We start from the raw sequence: 23,226 nt of genomic DNA, 5'->3' as shown, positions 1-23,226 counted from the left end.
ATAACCATATCGCAAGTAACAACTTGATCAAATCCTGATATTCATTCTGAGAGAAGATCACATCTGTTTTTTTTACTTCTGTTTTTACCACCACATTTGTTAAACTGGCTTCTTACCCAATATAATCTTTGGAGGAAATATACTCAGCAAAAAAAAGAAAAAAGAAAAAAGAAACGTCCTCTCGCATTCAACTGCTTTAATTTTCCGGCAAATTTCTTAACGTGTTTTAACATAAAAATATTCAACAACCGAGGCATAAACTGAAGAGGTTTCACAGACATTTGACGAGCAGAAATGGAATAACGAGTCCCTGAACAAAGGGGGTCAATATTAAAAGTAACCATCAGTATCTGGTGACTTCATCCTCATGGACTGCACCAGATTGGTCAGTTCTTGCTGTGAGATGTTCCTCCACTCTTCCACCGAGGCGTTTGCAAGTTCTCCATCACGTCTGGGGGACACACACGGTCACATGTAATTTTCCACTGCGAGGACGATCAGCTGTCCTTCCTGTCTGCCTGTAGCGCCGTCTTACGTGTCTTACATTACAGACATTGCAGTTTATTGCTCTGGCCACATCTGCAGTCCTCATGCCTCCCTGCAGCAGGTCTATGGCATGTTCACGCAGGAGAGCAGGAACACTAGACATCTTTCTTCTGGTGTTTTTCAGAGTCAGTCGAAAGGTCTCTCTAGTGTCCTAAGTTACTGTAACTGTGTCCTTAATCACCAACCGCCTGTAAACTGTTCGTGTCTTAAGGACTGTCCCACAGGTGCGTGTACGATAATTGTTTACGGTCCATTGAACAAGCGTGAAAGATCTGTAAAGATCTGTAAAGCTTATCTGGATTTTACAAAATTCTTTTTTAATAATGGGACGTCTGAAAAAGGAACGTTTCTATTTTCGCTGAGTATACATTAAGTGTACACTCACTACCATTTTAGTCGGAACACCTGTACACCCTATCGATCTTGCTATTATCCAATCAGCTAATCATGTGGAAGCAAAGTAACGCATTAAATCAGGAAGATACAGAACAAGAGCTTCAGATAATAGTTTACATCAAACAACAGTATGAGGAAAAGCTGTGATCTCACTGACTTAGACTGCGGCATGGTTCTTGGTGTCAGACAAGCTGATTTCAGAAACTGCTGATCTCCTGGGATTTTCACACTCAACAGTCTCTAGAGTTTAGAGAATGGTGCAAAAAGACAAAAAAAAAAAAAAACCCCATCCACTGAGCAGTGGCAGTTCTGCAGGCAGAAATACCTTGTTAATGAGAGAGGTCAGAGGAGAATGGGTAGACTGGTTCAAGCTGACAGGAAGACTACAGTGACTCAAATAAGCACTCTTTACAACCAAGGTCAGCAGAAAAGCATCTCAGAAAGCACAATACGGAGAACCTTGACGCACATGGAATACAACAGCGGAAGACCACACTGGGTTCTACTCACTCAAGTGGAATCTGAGCCTACGATGGGGAGAAGCTCACCCAAACTAGACCGCTGAAGATTGGAAAAACGCTGCGTGGTGTTTTTTTATTTTATTTTAAATAACACTGTTGTGATACTGCTGATCCAGTGTATTGTTCTGAATCTGTAAGTTAGAGTAGGCAGCTGACTGCTGATGAATTTGGGTACGTTACAGAGCATAACACTCTAAACCATGTAGGCGTGGACAAATGAAAAGGGGAGTAAACAGGCACTGAATCCAATTAAATGTACTCGTAATAATTGTTGATATGTATTTTTAAACACAGCACACTCCGGTTGGATCGTACGTTTTATTTTTTAGCCCATTTCCTCCCAATTTGGTCATTCATCAACTAACCCCACTAGTAGATTCTCCCCATCATGCCATATCGACCAACCAGGCAGGGTGAAGGCCAGCACATGCTTCCTCTGAGACACACAAAGCCAGCCACCACACCTTTACAAACTGCTATTCAGGCTACAGTATGTCACAGGGCAACTGAACACACTAGGAGGAAATACTAACCACCCTCACCCTCTTGTAGCCCAACCGAATTTACTTCTCGGCATAAGATGTGTCATTCGGGGGAGGTTTCAAAACCAAGAAATCTCACCCAAGAGTGTTTGGAACAACTTTGGAGAATTTGAAACAGCGGCCCTTTAATTTAGGTGAAATTTCATTAGCTACCTTGCGAGCTAGTGTAGCATTTGCTTACAGTATTTGAGCATGATATTAACTAATTTCAGGCAACCACAACATGGGATAAGCACTCTGGAGCATTTACATGCCTGGTGGACTAACTAATGAGTTTATGACTTTGTAGAGCACTTGGCTTGCAAAATACAGCTTGGGTGTGCAGCCTTTATTTAAAGCCATTGTTGATATTGGTTTGTTTGGGTTTGTGTGTGTGTGTGTGTGTGTGTGTGTGTCTGGCCAAAACCAACCAGGTGTGGCGAGACAGTATGCAGAGCCGGCTTAGTTAGGAATTAGTGATTAATATTACCGAGCTTTAATTCCAAATGGAAGTTTACCAGTGAGCACAAAAATCTTTAAAAGACCTAAAAAAAAAAAGACTTTAATAAGATGTCTAGCTTCATTTTTTTTGGTAGTATGTCTTTTTGAAGACATAGTAAAGATGACTAGCGTGGACCTATACAAGCCAACGACGTTAATATTGACGAGATGACCGAGCATAACCCGATTTTGCTGCATGACAGATAAAAATGACCTGTCACCTGTAAATACTGAGATCATTTGCGCTAGGAGCTGAAGTTCTGGCAGTGTCAGATGATTTGGGATTAAAATCTCAAACTGTGACCTCTACTACAATGCTTGTCAAAAAAAAAAAAGCCACCAAATAGAGGACAGCACCGGATTATGCAAAACTCACGGGACGGCTACAAATACGGCAGTGCTGATGACGAAACGTAAACAAAATGTGGGATTTAAAAGAAGAGCAGATTGTTGCACTGTGGCAGCAGAAAGAACATCGCTGTGAGGACTTTTAGTTTACGCGAGCCTGTTTTTATTTCTGCATGAGCCCATATTGTGCTGATTGATGATGTAAGCAGGACAGAAATATTTCTTTAATGGCGGGTCTATCATTAGAGGATCTTCATCGGTATAATCTGGCATGGAGAACACACAGTCTGTTACAGAATTTGGCCAAGATTGTATCTGGTTCAGTCTAACAGTGTAACAATAACATTATAAGATCGCTTAAGTCGCACTGTCTAAAACTTTAGGATTAAGGCTAGATTGGCTTTTTTCAGGTTTTGATGAGATCTCTGGATCACGCTATAAAGCTCTATGTAAACACCACTTTCATATGGAATATGAATATGATGGTGAGCACTGCTCAGCTTTTTGGAAAAGTAATTACCCTTGCAAACGTCCCCTTTACCAGCTGCCACCATTAGCCTCAGGAACACCTGACACATACATCTCTCACTCTACACTCTCACTCCCTCAGCCTCCAGTCACCTTCCCTTACCTCTCTCTTTCTTTTCCTGCCACACTCTCTCGTTCTCGTCCCCTCCTTTCTAAAGCTCTCTGTTTCCCGTCTCTCTCCCTCCCAGTTGTTGCCCTTGTTTGTCTTTCTCTTTCCCCTTGGGCTTGCAGTTTCCTGTAGGGCTGGGCGGCCACATCAACGATGTTTCATCCAGACTGCTACAGTCAAATGAGAGGGCCTCTCTCTCGCTCTCTCTCTCTCTCTCTCTCTCTCTCTCTCTCTCTTTATCTGTCTTTCTTGCTCTCTCTCTCTCTCTCTGCTTTTCCTTTCTGCCATCCTTCATCTCTTCATCTCTACCAAAAATTACCATTTTAACTTTTGACCCTACAGTTTCCCACAGCGCATCTCCATTTAAAAAAAAAAAAAAAAAAAGCCTATCTTAAGCATAAAATGAAAGGAAAAACTCTTTCTCAGAGCAGCGTCTAAAGTTTTTTAACTAGCTAAAAATCCTCAGTGACAGATTTTGATGGGCACGTTCCATATTGAGTGTGTTCAGTAAAGCATGTTCAATTATGCATGAAGTACTGAGCCATTTTTAGTCGTTTTTCCAGAGAAGAAGGATGTCGTATAGAAACAATGTATGGCTCTGATAAAGTGAAATTCTTCGGAGCTCTTTGGCTAGAAGAGCGAGACCCCTCCTTCGTTTTCTAGCCGTAAAAGGAAGTGAGACGAAGGAAGGGAGGAAGGGAAGGAGGGAGGTTCAGGGGAGGCGCAATCATGCCTACTTGTTGGGAAGGCTTAGTGCTGCCAACTAGAAAGAGCTTTGTTTGAAACCCAAACCCCTGTTGACTTTACCACAAGTTACAGCCTGCTGCAGGGTTTCATTCCAGAGCGGGGTCATCTAAGCTAAAGATAAGGGACACGGGTTTACCAAGTTCAACATAACGAACTATATATATATATATATATATATATATATATATATATATAAAGCACTACAAATAATCTATAAAGCAAACATGCACACATTTAAAATCTATTAATCACTCAACTCAAGATGATGCAAGGGATCGGGAGTATTTCATTAATGCTTTGGCTCAAGTTATCTGCTTTGGGTTTTTTTTCCACTTGCATGTCTAAGGTAAACTCAGGACATTTGGAGACTCGTTCTCAGTCTCTATAAATGTCTCCCTCCACACAGTATGAGCTGAATTCCTATCAATCTTAGTACCCACGATGCCAATCTTTCTACCTTTTAGGTATACATTATTTTTTTTTCACGTTTTCTAGCAGAAACAATGGAATTGGGTTGATGAACTCAAATAGAATGGCAATTTTTCATTTTGCGATTTCATATTCAAATTTTTTTTTTTTTTTTATATTTGCCACTATCTAGATTTGTTCACTGCTCCACAAATTCATATCTGTATCCGTATTCGGATTTAAACCTGGGTATTCTTTCTTGTCCCACGAGTTGGAGTAAAAACAGTGCACCATCTATTCATATCGGTCTTTGTATCTGTTTAGAACACATAGAACAGTTACCCCTCTATTATGTAGGCCTACCCTTCATTGGATGTGTTAAAAAGTGCATGTTACAGGTGACACTCACGGCTGACAGAGTTTAACCAGGTCTTGGTCTGTGGTCCCTGGATGGAGGCCACGGATATAGAGGTTGGTTTTGCTCAGCTGGTCCACTCCACCACTGCTCCCATTACTGCTGGATGTGGGGTTGGGACTGGGAGGTGCCATCTGTTGGGTGGAGGACACATACGCCTGCAAAAAAAAAAAAGAGAGAGAGAAAATAAGCTGAGACTTGGTTCCACCCATGAGATACAGTAAGATTGAACTACTTTCATGAAACTAGAAGAACTGTGATATTAACTTGAAGGTGTCCGGGTTTGGAGTATATTTTTTATTTTACATTTGAGAAAACTTTTGATGCCAGATAATAGGAAAGATTGTAAAAGTATGTTTTCTGGTCCCCAGTATGATCCTGACCTCGGGTTGTTGCCTTTCCGTGCATGTTCTCCGTGTGTTCATGTGGGTTTCCTTCGGGTTCTCGGGTTTCCTCCCACCTCCAAAAAACACACCAGTAGGTAAGCTGGCTATGCTAAATTACTCCTTGTTGTGAATAAGTGCATGAATATGCATCCCATCCAGGGAATATTCCCACCTCGTGCCCAGTGTTCCTCGGATAAGCTCCAGAACTATCATGACTCTGACCCAGGATAAAACACTTACTGAAGATAAATGAATAAATAAATCCCAAGTGTATGATTTTACAACATTTTTAGAATAATAATATACTGCCTTTCTCATGTCAGACACACTCCTTTTAACCATCTAAAAAAAAAAAAAAAAAAAAAAAAAAACAATATAAGTGTTTTGGTTTTAGTCCTTGTGCAGGTGCAGGAATCACTCAGACTCTTCATAATCAAAGCACTGCAGATTGATCTCATGTGTAAGGCTGGAAACGGCCTTGCCACCCCCCCGCCCCCGCTTCCCCCCTCTTCGCAAGGCTCTGCTTACTTTTCCAATTAACTCCTCATCAGTCACAGGGGCAGGCAAGGATGGAAGATTTCATTAGAAAGGCCTGTGAAATCAGACCACGGACAGGGAACAATGGACCAGTTTAATGCAGGCTTCGAGATCACTTGTGTGGCTGTGGATGTTTGAAATTTGGGAAGGGTGGCTTCCAGGGGATACCTGTCATGAAGGTTAAGCCAGACCCTGGACACATCTGTAATTAGTGGGTTGCAAAAGTGCTTGATACACTCTTTTTGATCTTCTAAAAAAAAAAAAACCCCAGGTAAGTTTAGTTTTTTTCTTTGTGGGATCATCCTCATGAAACATCATACAGCCTAAAGATATTCCACTGCCTCCTGTAATTGAAAATGGTTGTTTTGCTAACACTGGGGCATAAGATGAACTTTGAACCCCACAGTTATAAAAAAAAAAAAGATATATTCTTTCTTTGTGTGATCAGTCTCAAATTCGCATGTTCTTCACATGTTTTCCTGTCCTCGGCTTTACTGTAAGCACACCCACATCCTCTGTGGTGTGCTATGTTTTAGGTGGAACCGCATCTAATCAAAATGACTCTGTCAGTTGTACCAGACACCTACTTCCCCTGGACCAGACATGTACCTCCACTTCTCTGATCTCTGGAAAGTATGCTGAAATATCCACAGCTGCCATCTCCCACCCAAGAAAAACATTTATTTGCACTCACATTACCTCTATCTAACATTTCTCAGCCTCCTCTTTGGAATTGGCGGGGATCATGTTTAAAGGATTTTGAAAGCCTTTCAAAAACCTTATTCCCGTTTCAAGAGGCCTTGTTCCCACTCAGGGAACGCTTCTGACATACACAATGTATGATCAAGTACTCGCTGCCCCATTCCGCTCCTCTTCAAGTCAGGCTCGGCCATTGAGGCTTGTCTAATTGGGGGCTGAGCTTGTTAGCGTCCAGCGCTAATCTCTCTCATGTGCTGGGGGGCAATGAGAAGTCACTGTCTCGTTAAGACTGCTACACTCTGCTTGCTTTGCTTCGCCGTGAGAGAAGCTAATGACCGAGAAGCACCCCCTCTGCCAAGCCCATTCGTCCTGCTCAAGGTGAGATGCAACTCGACTCCTGCATGAAGCCATCAGCTAAACAACTAATATGCAAGAAAAACAACAACACCAAACAAAGCAGACTCCTTAATAGTGTATACACTCAGACAACCGTGTTCTGATGTGTTCTTGAGCGTTTCAAATCATTCAGAAAAACCCGTTCAGTCAAACAACAGGATCTTTAGCGTAGGCATTCCATTAATTATCAATGGCACTACCTGTTTGTCCCCAACTAACTATCATTAAAATGCTGAAGACATGTCAGAGACATGCTTCGCAATCTAGAGCCACGCGAACCCTGAGATTCACACCTGTGTTCTCACGTTCCGTGAGCCTGTCTCGGCTCTGCGTTCCTGCTGATCTGATCCTTCTTGCTTCTATTGAGCGAGGCTTAGCTCAGTGTGACAGGCTGCAGAGCAAACACCCGGTCACAGACAAATCAATATGAGCAAAGCACATGCCGGTACATCTCGGTCTCTGCCTAATTCAATCAGGGAGGCTCTCCTTCACTGCACCATACAAACATGAGGGCTCTATCATCACTCCCAGAGATATGTGGTCTGATAATGAGAGTCTAGTCAAGAGAACAGACAATATATTTATATATATAGATCTGCTGTGGGATTACAAGCACCAGGAACACCAGGCCTGTCCTTTGGCTGTACCTATCAACTATGCAAAAAGTTACAGGCAAAAATCATGCAAATTGCATCTTTAATAAAACCAGAAGCATTTATCAGGATGTGTACGCCAGGGCAATTTGAATATAAAATCATGATTAGTGTTTCCATTACCATTTAATGGAAGGAAATGGGATAGCCTGGGACTAAGTAGTGAATTCAACATTTTCTCACTGTAATCTTTATCTGTATCATATGACCAATTACTAAAATAATTCCAATGTTTCCCTGTACATTAAACCTGTTTGTTTGAAAATCCTTTCATGCCGGAAACCTAAAGGCATTTAAACAACATTAAAGTGTCTTAATAAGCTGTTCGGCCATGACAGGCTGCCATTCTAAAAGTCTCTGGAACTGTCCTGGAGGTAATGAACACCATTCTTCCTGAAGATATTCCCTTCATTTTAACGATGGTGGGCGGCTGTCTAACACGTCACTCCAAAATCTCCCCCGGGTGTTCAGTTGGTTGGGATCTGGTGACGATGCTATAAGGTTAAATAAATCATTTTTACACTGTCGTCCTCATCAAACCATTCGGCGTGAACCCTGCATCTTTAGTAAAACCACTGCGTGTGGGGGCGGGGTCATCCTGGAAGAGGCCACTCCCATTATCATAGAATTAACGTGATCAGTCAGAGTAATTTTGTATTGATTTGCAGTGATACTTGCCTCTAAGGGGATCCAAACTGTGCAACAAAATACCACCGCAACATAACACAGCCACTCGCTTTTCTTCCATTTCTCATCATTATACATCAAGATATTCATTTCAAAATACCTTTGATATGTTTTGGCATAAACGGTTACCGCCTGCCCCAACAACTGCCTTAAATGTATAGAATATTTTTCAACTGTTGTAATCACAGATACTGTATCACACGTACACCAGAACGTTCTTTTAATAACTTCAGCTTGGATGCAGCTTCTGGTGATTGTGTTGTGATTGCTCGTATAAAAGTTGTTAGGGGAGGAGAGTGAACAGTATTACAGATACAGTACGGTCCAGTACTTATTTTACTAACACTATTAAAAATAAGACTTCTTTAATGGTTCGTTACAGCACCATAGGTTCCGTAAAGAACCTTCTTCTTGTGAAGAACCTTTTTTTTTTTTTATATTGTATAGGGTTCCTGAGCTGTATGGTTCTTTAGAGATTAAAGAAGTTCTTTATGGTTTTTACAGGTTCTTCAGAGCAGTGTATATAGGAACCCTATATGGTTCTTTGTGGGACTGGAAAAAGGTTCTCCTGGCATCACTCTTAAGAACCTTACTGTGGTCCATTAAAGCACTACCTAAGGATTTTTTTTTTTTTAAGAGAACTTATGATAACATGGTTCCTTGTGGCACTGCTGTGAAGACCCGTTTCTGGGTTCTTTAAAGCACCAGCGAATCGATCGTTCTCTAAAGAACGTGGACAGGAACCAAGTTAGCAAATAATATTAGAATCCAGAAGAAACCACATTTTGGAGTTCACTCTGCTGCAAATCTACCTGATCCAATGTGATTCATAATTAGCTCTTGAGGGGGATCAGGTGTGTTTGGATCAAGGGAAAAAAAAAACCATGAAACTGTGGGCTGGATTCAAGTTCCTCAGAAATAGACCATGTTTCATTTCGAAACAAATACTCATTTCGAAATCGCATCACCCCGATGAATACAGCACAAGAGACGATGATTTAATTGGAAAGCAACAGCGGCCGAGAGAGAAGAAAAATCACTCAACCCCTCTGCGTCCGCCTCCCTCCTCCAACATTTTCTCGTAAAACCTACACATGAGGGGTTACGCTGTACTTCCATTTCGACAGCCTTCCCCTCCCTGTGACTTATTCACGTATGAAGCTGTCAAGTTCCCTGATATCTGCCCGAAAGAAAAGCTTTGACTCTCCGGCCGCCGACACCTCCAGATGTGAGTGCATTGCTTGAGCTGGGAATTCCAGGAATTCCAAGTCATTAATCTGAGCGATCTGCATCCCTGCCAAGCGTGCAGGAAGGAGCCAAAATCCTCTCTGAGACTCATTTCAAAACTCAACTCTATACACACTTCCACTGGTGCTTTCTACCAGCTCTGCATGAGGAGTGTACGCTTTGTCCCCTCCTCGAGTTTTCTGTGCCTGGAACAACAAAACGCATCACTTCTTTCTCTACGAAAAAAAAAAAATGACGGTTTGGAGTTATTTAATGTTCATTTTAGTTGAGTGTTGTCTGGCTGTCTTCTTTAAGAATCTGGAGGAGGCATCATTAATGCGTGAGATGAGTCAGCTTCATTATTCAGTCAAGCGAATGAATATTTTTTGAATATTACAGCTTTTTAGACAAAATCTAAAAAGGATCCACACTCTTAAAAATATAGGTTGTTCGATTGGTCTCTACACCTTCTTCCTGTCAAGAACCCTTTTCACTGTATAGGGTTCCCGCGTTGAGCTCTATGGTTATTTGGAGATTAACGAAGCTCTTTATAGGTTCTTCAGAGCAGGCTATTGGTTCTTCAAGGTTAATGTGAGCCTGATAAGGTTCTTTATGGGACTGGAAATGGTTCTCCTGGCATCACTCTTAAGAACCTTACTTTGGTCCCTTAAAGCAGCAACTAAGGGTTTTCTAGAGAACTTATGATAACGTGGTTCCTTGTGGTACTTCTGTGAAGAACCATTTCTGAGTTCTTTGAAGCACCGGTGAATACACGGCTCTCTGAAGAACTTCAGAGTAAAAGGTTCTTTGTGCAACTTAAAAGGGTTCTCCTTAGACATCAGGCTGAAAAACCCTTTTTTGTTCTAATCGGAAGCTTCGTTTTTAAGCGTGTGATGCGTCCCTGGGTGGATTCGAGTTATTTCGTTTAGATCACCGTTCTGAGTTAAGTTTTCTAAAGAAGAAAAGTCACGTTTAACCGTACTTCAGCAGTTTGTAGCTCCTTCTATAAACCATTCCAGTGCGGACGCTGTCACCATGCACAGACTTTATAGCGCCATATCTCACAGTTATAGTTGCACAGATGCTGTAGTTATGATGACAGTCAGAATAATGTTCTTAAAGCGACGGCTGATGCACTCTAATGTAATCCAGCATCTGCACTATCAGGTAGCAACAAGGATGCTGGGGTAATCGTTCATCATCACAACATGATCGGCAGCAAACCTCTATTCACTATTCAAGCTTGCTTTGAAAGCTTGCATTCATACACGTTAACCACAGTTGTTTAGACCCGGACTGACGTTTTTGCTCTGAAAATACAACTTTTCGTCATTTCTAGGCATGCACACACAAAGCGACAAATGTAAACTGCCAAACCCTGGAGCTTGTACTCGAATGCTTCAGCCAACTGAGTAATCCACATGTCTGGATTCTGGGACTAAGCTTGTGTTGTTTGGCTGTCCTTAACTGGGAAGATGATGACCTTGCCAGGGCGTTCAGCACTGCGCTGATCATGCAGCAGCCTCCTTCGTTACCGGAGTGCCAAAACAGTTGCTCGGGGGTTCGTCCTTAACATCTGGAAATGTACTAGGCAACAACTTGATTTGTTTACCTCATACTGAAAATGGGACGCTTTCAACCTAACGCGAATATCTTCAGATTGACTACGATTGAGAAGTATAGTATAGACTGTTTCCTTATGTGCACTCTGAAAAGGGTAGCAAAAGGGTACGTTTTTAAAAGTACCTTTAGAAGGTGTGTTTTATCTCGAACGTGGCCTTACGTCCAGGTGTAAGATACTTATTAAAAGGTACAAAACGTGCACTCTTGAGGGTCCCAAAGAAGCAGCAAGGAAAGGAGTTTAGTCCAATCTAGATATCTATCTCTATCTAACTAAGTTATGGTTGCTGTTGTTATTATATGATTATATTACTATAAGCACCTAAGGCTAAATGAGATGAAGCTTCTAGAGTGTTTAGATTCATTTTTGGTAGAACACAGAAGACTTTTTTTCTTTTTCTTTTTTTTTTAAAAACACCCCCCCCCCCCCCAAACCCTTAATAATTTCAAGCCATTTTTTTTTTTGCATCATGCTGAGAGTATTTAGGGGTGGGGCTAATTACTCAAACTTGGTTAAACTCACTTACTATTTGCCCCACCACCACCTCCTCCACCCCCATGTCATTTCATCGGTAACGCAAATCAATAATCCATCCTAATTAATTGCACGCTTTGATGTCACGCGCTCTTGCCGTTTCCCTTTAAACCGGCCGCGTGAACCGTTCCACAGCCCGCGAGCTCAACTTCCCCGACAGCCCGACGCGACAAAATAACCGAAAACCTTCACCGCACTCCCGGACTCCATCCCTGTCCCGCTACACTAGCGGTTTTAGGCTATCCGGTACGGGATACACTCCCGTTCTCACCCCTTTACCCACCGTATCCCCCCCCCACACACACACACACCACCCCCACCCCCCCTTTCCCATACGCTCCACTTTCAAGGACACTGCAGCTCGCGACCGCGCAAATTCAACACACAAGCCGCGCGGGTAAGCCACGCAAAAACGAGCGTTCACGCGCGAGCACAAGCGCCTCGCGGCTTCGTCCAGAGGTTACCTTTTTGCCGGTCCTGTGAGTGTAGCCGTTGTACGGGCTGGTTCCTGTCCTTGGCGGTGCGGAGAGCAGCATTTTATTTTCCCGACCGTGTGCCGTACGGAGCGGCGAGCTCAGCCGAGGCAGCCTGGTGACGTCACTCAGCGCCGAGTGTGGGAAGAGATTGGAGCCGCGCGCCGTGATCACACCAACCCGAGCGCGCGCGCCACTACCGCGCAAAACTGTTTATTCATCTAATAGCCAACACACAGCATACACACACATAGCACAACAATAATAATAATAATAATAATAATAATAATAATAATAATAATAATAAACACCCACCTTATGTTTACTCTGTCCACTTTCATATCTACACAATCACGTGATTTATTCATTTTTTTAAATGATGTTTCTCACATTTTTCACACGTGCACGTGCGTTTTATTTTCACGTGATGTTTCTTTACATGTGCATGTTATGCTTCTCATATCTGTAGGAAATGAGATTTGTATTTGTAGTAGCTGCGTGTAGTGGACTTTTCTGCATGATTCATTTGTTCTGAGACACATCACATGTTGACTCACTTGAACTTCACATGTGAATAATGACACGATTCGTAATACGCGTGCTTTTAGACGTTCGTTTTTAATGCGTTTTAGTTTTCACGTGATTTTTTTTCCCCACTTGTATTGAACATTTCACATGTTGTGCATGTGTTTTTATTTCCACATGTGATTCTTTTTCTCTCGAATGATTCCTTTAGACTCATATGTTGTTTTGCATATGATTCCTTGATTTGTGATTCGTTGCATAAACTTTTCCATAAGTTTCCGTTTAAGTTACTCTCACGTGATTTTCCCCCATTAGTCATTTATTCTCACCTGTGATTTTTCCCCCCCATGTGATTCCTTTATTTTCTTTCCTCCACATTTCATTTTCTTCCCTTCACGGTTTTCTTTCTTTTTCTTTCTTTCTTTATTTTGCATGGGAAATTTTCCAAACATTATATATTATTTTTCACGTGTGATTATTTTTTCTTTTTCTCCTGAATGATTCATTTATTTTCAAGTAATATTTTCCACATGATTCATTGATTTTAGCTTGGGATTTTGCTTGTTTGTATGTGTTTTTTGTTTTTTTTCTCTTTATTTATTTATTTATTTATTTATTTATTTTTCTTGTAGTCTTCTTTTTTAAACACGTAACGTGATGTTCTATTGTTCTCTACGATGCTCCGTTGACATAAAAGTATTATTTTTTTTAAGTTTCAAAGTTTTAATTTGTTGTAGCTTGCTATTTTAGCAGGTCCCCCCCCCATTAGTCATTTATTTTCACATGATTCCTTTATTTATCCCCTCCACATTGTTCCTTTTTGCATGGGATCTTTTCCATACCTGATTTCCGTATTTATTTTCACGTGATTCCCCCCCCCCCCCCACGTGAGTCATTTATTTTCAAGTGATTTTCCCCCACATGATTTGTTTCATTTTCTTGTTAGTTTTTCCACATCGTTCCTTCATTTTCACATCTGATGTTTTTCCACACAATTAATTGATTTCCAGATGTGATTTTTTTTTTCTCCATAGAATGTCTTCATTTTCACATATGATGTTTTTCCACATGATTCATTTCTTGTTACACATTTTACATGTGTTTTCCCCCACATGCTTCATATATTCACGTGATTTTTCCCGCACATTATTCGTTTTCACACGTGATGTTTTCACATGATTTTTATCATAGACTTTCGAATGTTTTTCCACGAATGAAATGTACATGATTGTTCCATAAGAGGATTTAAGTTACATCTATACATCTATCCTGTATAACATATATGCATGCAGGTACAGTGTTGTTATTAATTACCTGCCAAAATTTGTGCCTAATATGTATTTCAGAGTCTGAGACTGTTTGAAAGACTCTCGTCACTGTTGTGACAAATGAATGGCTCGTCCTAGCTGAGGTGGCAGAGCGTAAACCGAAATATAGCATAAGTTATCTAAAACTATAAAAAAAGAGCGTCATTTCCTCTTGTGCACCCGAAAATTAGTTGTAGGACAGCGCTACTGGTGATGTAGTGGGGGCTTAGTGGTTAACACGTTGGGCTACTGCTTGGACTGCCAAGCCGCCACTGTTGGACCCTTGAGCAAGGCCCTTAACCCTCAGCTGCTCAGTTGTATAAATGAGATAAATGTAAGTTTCTCTGGATAAGGGCGTCTGCCAAATGCCGTAAATGTAACTGTAATGCAGGTAGCAAACATGTCATGTAGTCTACAAATCCAGTTTTACAAGTTACAAGTCAAAACAGCACATAAAGTAGAACCTCTAAAGTATGACCTAAAATACAAACTCTGATTAATGTCTGAATAATGTTTCACGAACATCAGATAAAAATTCCAATTAGGCTTATGACTCACATTTGCATCATATACTAATATGAGGACTTTTAACATGTAATTAACTCTTTTACTTTTGTATGTTCTTTGTTTGCAGAAAAGCAACATGAATAACAATTTTCACTGAGTGTTTCAAGTCTGTAATGCTCTACTGGGTTCATGCCAAAACAAAAGTTGTAACCATTTTATTCAAACAAACAAACAAACAAAAAACACTACAATTATGGTTTTGTTATCTGTCCTTTCGTGCAATTTTGTACTTTGAGTGAGTAATTTGTGCTTAATCTACTGATTTTTAGTTTCTTCTTCAAAGGCATTTTGTGTTCATGTTCATTACCTTGACAGCTGTATTTCACACGTGCCTCCTCAACCACCACTGATGGCATGCTACAGAAAAATATCAGTCCAAATGGAGATAAAAACATGACTGTCACTGGTATTGAATCTAAATCTGGGTTGGAAAGAAATCAGCCCCAGCCTAGTTTCTTCATACTGTACCATTCGGTGTAATTTTTTTAATGGCCATTGGTGGTGCTGTTTCACCAAATTCCACAGCAAATTCACAATAATCTGGTTTAAACCATTTGTTAACTGTAAATAATGTGATCCCAAAAAATAAACCTTACCGTATATTGCCGTCATGGCCCTGTATACATGGCCCTTGCCATGTATGCTCCAACCTCATCAGGCATTATTGGAGAAGACTCCGAGCTGTTATCTTGGCAAATGGAGTTAGCATAAAGTATTGACTAAAAGGGTGCCAATAATTGTTGCACACCTATATTTAACAAAGATATATATATATATATATTTTTTTTTTTTTTTTTTTTTGCATAAACCTGTGTTTTGTTTGCAATTCTTTGATATCCATGAGAGCAGAGTATTTTTGTGAATTGTTTTGAACAAAAGATCAAAAGGTTCAACAATAAAGACCATTTTTCACAGCTTTCGCTGCTCATATTTACCGAGGGTGCCAATATTAGTGGAGGGCGCTGTAGTCATGGGAGATTATTTTATTTTTTATAAAATTATTTTAGCTGTACGTATCTGCACTTCAGGAAGGAAAAATGAACTCTGTTCTATTATTTCTACTGCTGGAGGCAGATAAAGTTCAACTGACCAAACTTTATTATCAGCGGTAGATTCATCCATAATTCAATGAGAATCATGTAGTATGTAATATAATAACCAAAAGTTATTATACAACTATGGAAAATCTGCGCAGTATGAGTCTGTGGTTAATCCTGAATTGTTTCTTGGTGCACGCAGATAAGAGTTGCTTTGACTAACCGTCATAATTAGTGGTAATCTTTACTGATATATTTATAGTATATCCAATAAAATCGTTTTCATCGAACACCACGTGATTTATCTGTTAATTGTGCGGCTAACGCTAATCAAAGAGTAGATGAAGCAGTACAACATGGCCTGGAGTTGAGGTAGTTAATCATACAGTCATCATACAGTGATCAGTACCGCTGGAATGAACTTCAGAGGATCTTAAACTTGGAAACTTGTATTCCACTGGAACGTTTTCAATCTGTAATCACAGATGGGATGGTGTGTACTTTACATTTTTGATGTTTTAATGTTTAAACATAAAACATTTTATGTTATACGTTTATGTCTGTCTTTTTTTAAATTTTTTTACATTTGCTTGTAAGTAACGACGTGGTCCTGCAAAAAAATGAAGGTCTCCTGAAACTCAAATGAAATATAGAAAAAAAAATGCAATAAAAGTAAATGATTTGTTATTTCAGTGATCCACCCAGTAATTGCATAATTTAGTGTGTGTGTGTGTGTGTGTGTGTGTGTGTGTGTGTGAGTGAAGTACATTTTTCTTCACTATGATTGAGTAAATGATAACCACCTAACCATCCATATCCAGTACATAGATGCAGCTGTATCCTCAAACCCTAACAGCCCTCTTGAGGAACGATTAGTGGTCAAAGTAAAGTTCATTCACCTGAATTAAACTGGAAGATGGAAGACTTGAACGCTTGCCATTCCCGGTGACCGGCTGAACTCCTTTGGCCAAACTCCGGATAGTTAAATCTCTGGCTCGGGATCATGGCTCAGGCAGCTAGGTCCAGCGTTTGGGTTTCCTGCTCTTTTGAATAAATGAAGAGAATGCTGGCTATAGACATTGGACCTTCCAGGATCATGTATCAAAAGGAAGTAGAACTGAGAGTATTGTATTCAAGTGGATTTTTCCGGAACCAAGCAGAACAGCACGACCAATTGTTGTAAGAAGAATCCACATAATGGTGTAAAGAAGTGAGGCTGGGGCTGATTTCCTTCTAGCCCAGTCTGTTGATTCATACAGCTTCTCAGTGACCAGTGTGCCAGGTGATTACACAGAGTGAAACCATATATTTGATCTTTATTCGGCCTGTTTTTCTTTTCTCCAGACACATTCGGAACGCTTCGTCAGCATTGTTGTGGGTGTGATGAACGTGAGCAAGGTAGATTATTTACACTATCAAGATCTTTTTCCAGAATGCCTTTGGAAGAGAAACTAAAAGTAGATCGACTAAGCAGGCATTGTCCAACCAAAGCATAAGCAGATAAGAACCTTTCTCAAGGAGCCAGCAGTGGACACACTGGGATTTGAACTTAAGACCTTCCAATCAGTAGCCCTTTAACCACAGAGCCACCGCTGCCCTCTAGTCTTTAGTCAGGTACGGGAGGTGGAATACAGGAAATAGCAGGTTGCGTTGAATAATCTCACCTGGATGCTGCAGCTGGGCGGCATGGTGGCTTAGTGGTTAGCACATTTGCCTCGCACCTCCCTGTGCGCACGGAGTTTGCATGTTCTCTCCGTGCTTCGGGGTTTTATTCCAGGCACTCCATTGTCCTCCCCCAGGCCAATGACATCCTTTGTACAGTAGGCTGATTTATAATCGCACTATCCACCGTCACCCAGAAGAGGATGTGTTTTTGTGTCTTCCGACCCTTCTCAAGGTTTGTTCCTCACGTCCTCTCAGGGAGTCTTTCCTCACCACTGTTGCCTCTGGCTTGCTCTAATGCACGTACGGCTTTCTATAAAGCTGCTGTGACAACGTCTATTGAACTGTATAAGCACCATGCAAATAAAAGTCAATTGAATGGAATCTATCCAACAGAGCTGCTTTACTCCAAAAATAGTGTTTCAAATGACGCCGGTACTGAATCAGAGTACGGGTACCACACATTGCTGTATGTCTATTTTCCGGCAAATTACCGTACAGGTTATTTTTGTGTGTGTTTTTCCGTAATCGCTATTTGCCTTGAAGCAAAAGAGGGCTTTCAATTTTACAAAGTGCTCATTTAGTTTCTGTTAATGTAATATAGGGTAAAAAACAAACAAACAAACAAACAAACAAACTATTTACCCTTATTATACATGTTCAGTTATTCTCCATTCTCAATTTTGCATTATAAATTTTTGAAATATTCACCATCAAATCATCATAGTACTAGCATTAACATTGAGGTAGCTAATGTGGCATCAGTATTGAGGTCAAGAATTTGGCATGATGGCAACATACCGAAGTGTCTGGCAATGCTGGCACACGCCGCTCTCGCCTGCAGCATCAAAACGATCCTCTAATCTGCTTCTCATGGCATGGGAGTAGGTGGTCTTATGCAGGGGAATGCACAGGAAACTGACTAAGCCTTGAATGAAAGGATATTTCAACGTGACCTGGCTGTGCATCACTCCACCTGGACCTCATTATGGAAATTTACGCTCAACAGCTTTACGTGTGAGCTGCACGTTACTCCGCATGGCACAGTTTGTATTAATGGGCATACCAAGGTTGGTGATTTTGTTTTTCATGCTTGTTTATGTCATGCCGTTTTCAGTTTCTCTGCGAGGTTCAGTTTAACTTAGTTAGCAGTACAGCCTCGTGATTTGTGATTCACCGATCAAAAATTTGACTCAGGTTTCATCCCAGGGTCTGTTTTAAGACATTATGTTTATACGGAAAGTATTTCGTAGCATTCTTTACATTATTTCATATTTATTAGCATTTTTTTTTTTATTATTTGGTGGGAGAATCGTTTTATTCATATTAATAGTCCAATTTACATTTTTATTTTCACGTTTGTTGGGTGACAAATTTAAAGAAAAATGATGGAAGGACTTGGGCCACCACAAGTTTCCCAAAGAGCTTTGATGTACCTTGGCATTGATCCTACAAGCCTCTGGAACTGGACTGGAGAGATGTTCTTCCAAAAGATATTTCCTCAACTTGTGGTGATGGAGGATGTTGTCTAATACACTGCTCCCAAATCTCCCACAGGTGTTCGATTGGGTTGAGATTTGGTGACCGGGAAGTCTTCATCCTCATCAAACTATTCACTGAGTCCTCGTGCACTGTGGATTGGGGCGGAGTCATCCTGGAAGAGACCATCCTATCTTGGATAGAAATGTTTCATTACATGATAAATTGCTCAGTCAGAAGAACCATGGCAACAAAATAAATGCTTCCCATAACATTACAGTTTTTTCCCCTTTAATTTGTCACACATCTGTATATGATTTGCAGTAATTGTAGGTTCATTTTTCCCAAAAAAACAAAACAAAACCCTGGGTTGTTGCATTCCTACATGCATAATGTGTGATGTATATTTTGATCATCGATTGTTAATTATACCACAGCACTCAGTTCTCTAACTTTAAAAATACACGCTTTTATTGAACAAAGGAAAAAAAATGTACAATCACTGCTACGGCGAATTATTTTCTGAAGGAGTCTCCAGTGTCAGCACTTTGTAACACTCTCAGAGGTAAAGCTGTAACTTGAGGTTTTCAGTCTTTCAGTGCTTTCCAGTTTCTCAATAGTTTTGTATAATTAACTTGTATTATTAATAAGAGCGGGCGCACGGTGACGTAGTGGTTAGCACGATCGCCTCACACCTCCAGGGTCGGGGGTCCGATTCCCACCGTGGTCCTGTGTGTGCGGAGTTTGCATGTTCTCCCCGTGCTGCGGGGGTTTCCTCCGGGTACTCCGGTTTCCTCCCCCAGTCCAAAGACATGCATGGTAGACTGATTGGCGTGTCCAAAGTGTCCGTAGTGTATGAATGAGTGTGTGATTGTGCCCTGTGATGGACTGGCACCCTGTCCAGGGTGTACCCCGCCTTGTGCCCCATGCTCCCTGGGATAGACTCCAGGTTCCCCCGTGACCCTGAAGAGGATAAGTGGTATAGAAGGTGGATGGATTAATAAGAGAGTGTAAAACAGAGAGTCTGGATGAGGGGATGACTGTTTATAGCTGCTATAACATATGCGATAATTAACTTGTCTTGAAAACATTCAACGTAATGTTAAACGTAACCATAATCAGATAACTGATAAATCATTGATAAGTGAAAAAAAAAAATTGCAATCAGTTGCAAACCGCTTCAAAGTTGATTAGTAACTGCATCACACCAGCCCATGGTTGATTATTTTCCTATAACAGCATGCTCTGTCGTGTTTTATTTCTTAGTTATAACTTACACATCACTCACAGTCGAGAACAGCTTTTGGAAAACCTCCCTTGTAAAGCAGTGCTCTTTATTATAATGCATGGCTGTAACAACAGTCGTAATGTCATATAGGAGACCTGGCAATGATGTTCAGTCTTTTGTAAGCTCCGGGAGTTGCAGACGGGAAGGAGGAAAGTGATGAAAGAAACGCAGGAGGAGCCCGGTGCCATATGCAGGCCAGAGGTGGAGCTTCACGGACTGAATCATGAAGCTATCAGTCTTGTTGCAAGGCTCAGGGCCAATAATCTTGGCTCGGCAGACATTCGCCAGTTCCAGTTATGTGACGCGATCCAGTCTGGACATTTACACAAATGTGCACACACACACAAACATCACAAAATCCCTTACACCAAAGGAAATGACTCTATTCTTACATGAGCCTGGTTCTATCAGTCCTTACACACATTTCACTTATTCCCTAAATCTGAGGTGAGAGACACTGCAAAATCATACTGGTTTTCTTCTCGTTTACACACACGCTTTGATTTTTTTTTGTTTTTGTTTTTGTTTTGTTTTTTTACCTCGCCCTTGCTTAATCATCTGAATTTCACTCGAGTTTCTGTGGTTTATTATCTACGCAGTCACAGCGTGAATCACTGTAAATGACGATGTGTGGATTTTATTTGGGCATTTGTGTGTGTGTGTGTCTCTTGCAGTTTGTGCTGTGGTGTTCCTGGATGGCTTCAGCAGGTTGAAGGAGTCTGGGAAAGCTCTACTTCTCCTCCTCCTCCTCCTCCTCTTTACTCCAGTGTTGGGCTGGTGAAGGCCGCTCGATTGTGTGCAGATGTGCTTGGAGGCTGGCCAGATGCTGTGCCCTGAGTGAACATGTGGTCTGGGAATGTTTATGCTGGCACCATCTCAAACCAACCCCCGCACGACACACTAACGCTTCTGGAAACTACACACAAACACACACACACACACACACACACACACACACACACAATTACTTTATATCCTCTTTATGCTGATCACAAAACACACCATTTACTCATTAGTGCCAATATCCAGGGTTAGGTGTTATTTTCACCCATTAGACCAGTAAGTTAATGTTCTTTTGTCAACTCTAGAATTATTGGCACCCTTCAAGAGAAGGAGTTAAAATGATTGCCTAAAATGAACCCAAGACACAGCGATTCACATAACAGATCAATCAAAGAGACTACTTACTTTTCCTCTAACATTCAATTATTATTAATTGCATAATAACAGCATTTTCTCTCAAAAAGGTATATGGCATAATTCCGTTTCTCTCTGTGTCCACATATGACGTGATCTTTTCCTGTTCCTTTCATGACGTTCATCACCATGGGCACTCAGTGCTGTTATTCTCTTTGGGACAAAGTTTCATCCAGTACAGTATTCATTCTAGGGGTGTGAATTATATTGAATCCAATCTATTAAAACATCTATTTGAAAAGTATTGGATTAAAATTAGAGATGGCACCAATCCAATGCCCAGGATTGGTATTGTGCTGATACCAGTAAAAATAAAAAATAAAAAAAAAATGGTGGATTGGATATCAGAGGGGAAAAAAAAGAACAAATTAGACCTGTCCTGTAACAAATATGATATAACATTAATTTTTACTATATTTATATTTTAGACTTTATCTGTTTATAAGTATTAATATTTAAATAAACATCGATATTTATTTATATTTGTAATGTAAGTGATTTTTGTGTTTGTGTCACAAAAACGTCATGTATTTTTATGTAATACATTTGTATATACATATGGATTTTATATGTATTTCTTATGTGAAGTGCTTCTTTTTTTATTTAAAAAAAATTTTGAAAGAAAAGAAAATAAACCCAGATGGGTATTGCTACGCCAATACTAACTCTTTGAGTGTCATGACATCTCAAGTGAAAAATAAAACTGTACAGCATGCCTACACGTTAAATCTCTTAATATTGCCTGAATCATTTTATAAGTTTTATAGATTTATGTTGACTTCTTTCCAATGATGGGTGCCAATACTTCTGGAGTTGACCATATGCATACTGGCCTTAGTTCCTTTTATACCTTTTTTCTTTAGCGATTGAATCAAGCACAGACAGTTTAAATCAAACTTTCCTTCATGGAAATGAAGCATTGTGTTGTTTCCACATAAAAAACGATGACGTGTCATTAAAAAACACAGAGACGCCGCAGAGCCGGAGGGTGGGGTGGGGAGAGGAACGAGTTAAGGGAGCGATGGGGATCGAAGATTTGTGAAATGTTTGTTTGGTCCGATTCAGTTTCACTGCCACGGAGTTTTCTATTGGCGCACACCTTGAAGCCATTTAAGGTGTCTCTTCATAGCTACTACACTTAGGAGGTCATTGAGTGCCTTTACCGGTTTGCCGATGGTTACAGCTCAGTGAGTGCATGCAGTTCACCTCTACACTATCACTACACAATTACAAGCTGAATGTAGTGCTTTGTAGGATTAGATTAGAAGTCATACGAATAAATATCCCTCACATTGTGTTGGGGCTGTTGGGCTTTCATTTATCAGACTGTTATGGGGGAGTGTAGAGGACAGGTGTGAATTAATAGTCGATACTTGGATAACTTTTACTCAGCTGGGCAGCAGAATGTTATCCCAGACATGTTTCACAGAAAACATTCTTTGATAGCAGCCTGGGGGTCAGGAGGCCATTACGCTCACATCGCTACCATATTGTGCAAGACCAAGCGCTTACGTGTGATGGACGACCAATCCTGAAGACATTCCACTACTCATCTGTGAAGCTTCATCACACCTGCAGGATGGAACGTTTCCGGCATTTAAATTGTGTGTAACTCCTATGATGTCATGAAACTTGTTTTACAATTCCTCCCCGCAGTCCATCCACTTACAAAGCCGGGCACACTCTACATGACTTACAGTGGGTTTGGAGAGTATTCAGTCCCTTTCACTTCGCTGTGTTATAGATTCGATTTAAAATGGATTGTAATTTGAATTAAATTTGTAACCATCATTCTACACACAAAGACTCATAATGAAAGCAAAAACATGTTTGTTTGTTTATTTATTTATTTATTTATTTATTTTGCAAATTTATTGAAAATCAGAAACTGAAATATCTCATTTATTGCAG

General features: G+C 40.6%; 1 protein-coding gene across 2 annotated transcripts in view; it reads right to left on the bottom strand.

The window, feature by feature from the left end:
• The window catches only part of rbms2b (RNA binding motif, single stranded interacting protein 2b), a 28,504-nt gene extending 16,014 nt beyond the window's left edge, over window positions 1-12,490 (bottom strand). Inside the window, exons 1-2 of one of the 2 annotated variants that reach the window (XM_053644011.1) lie at window positions 12,245-12,490; window positions 5,035-5,198 (exon numbers count right to left, since the gene is read on the bottom strand). In XM_053644011.1, the coding sequence (XP_053499986.1) occupies window positions 5,035-5,198; window positions 12,245-12,316 (236 nt within the window). In that variant the 5' untranslated portion in view covers window positions 12,317-12,490. The remainder of the gene's footprint in view (window positions 1-5,034; window positions 5,199-12,244) is intronic. The other variant, XM_053644010.1, reaches the window with a different exon arrangement.
• Window positions 12,491-23,226: the final 10,736 nt, after the last annotated feature.

The sequence above is a fragment of the Ictalurus furcatus genome, chromosome 15 (genome assembly GCF_023375685.1).
Source record: "Ictalurus furcatus strain D&B chromosome 15, Billie_1.0, whole genome shotgun sequence".
In the NCBI taxonomy this organism is placed as follows: Eukaryota; Metazoa; Chordata; class Actinopteri; order Siluriformes; family Ictaluridae; genus Ictalurus; species Ictalurus furcatus.
This window is presented reverse-complemented; position numbering and strand designations above follow the sequence as displayed.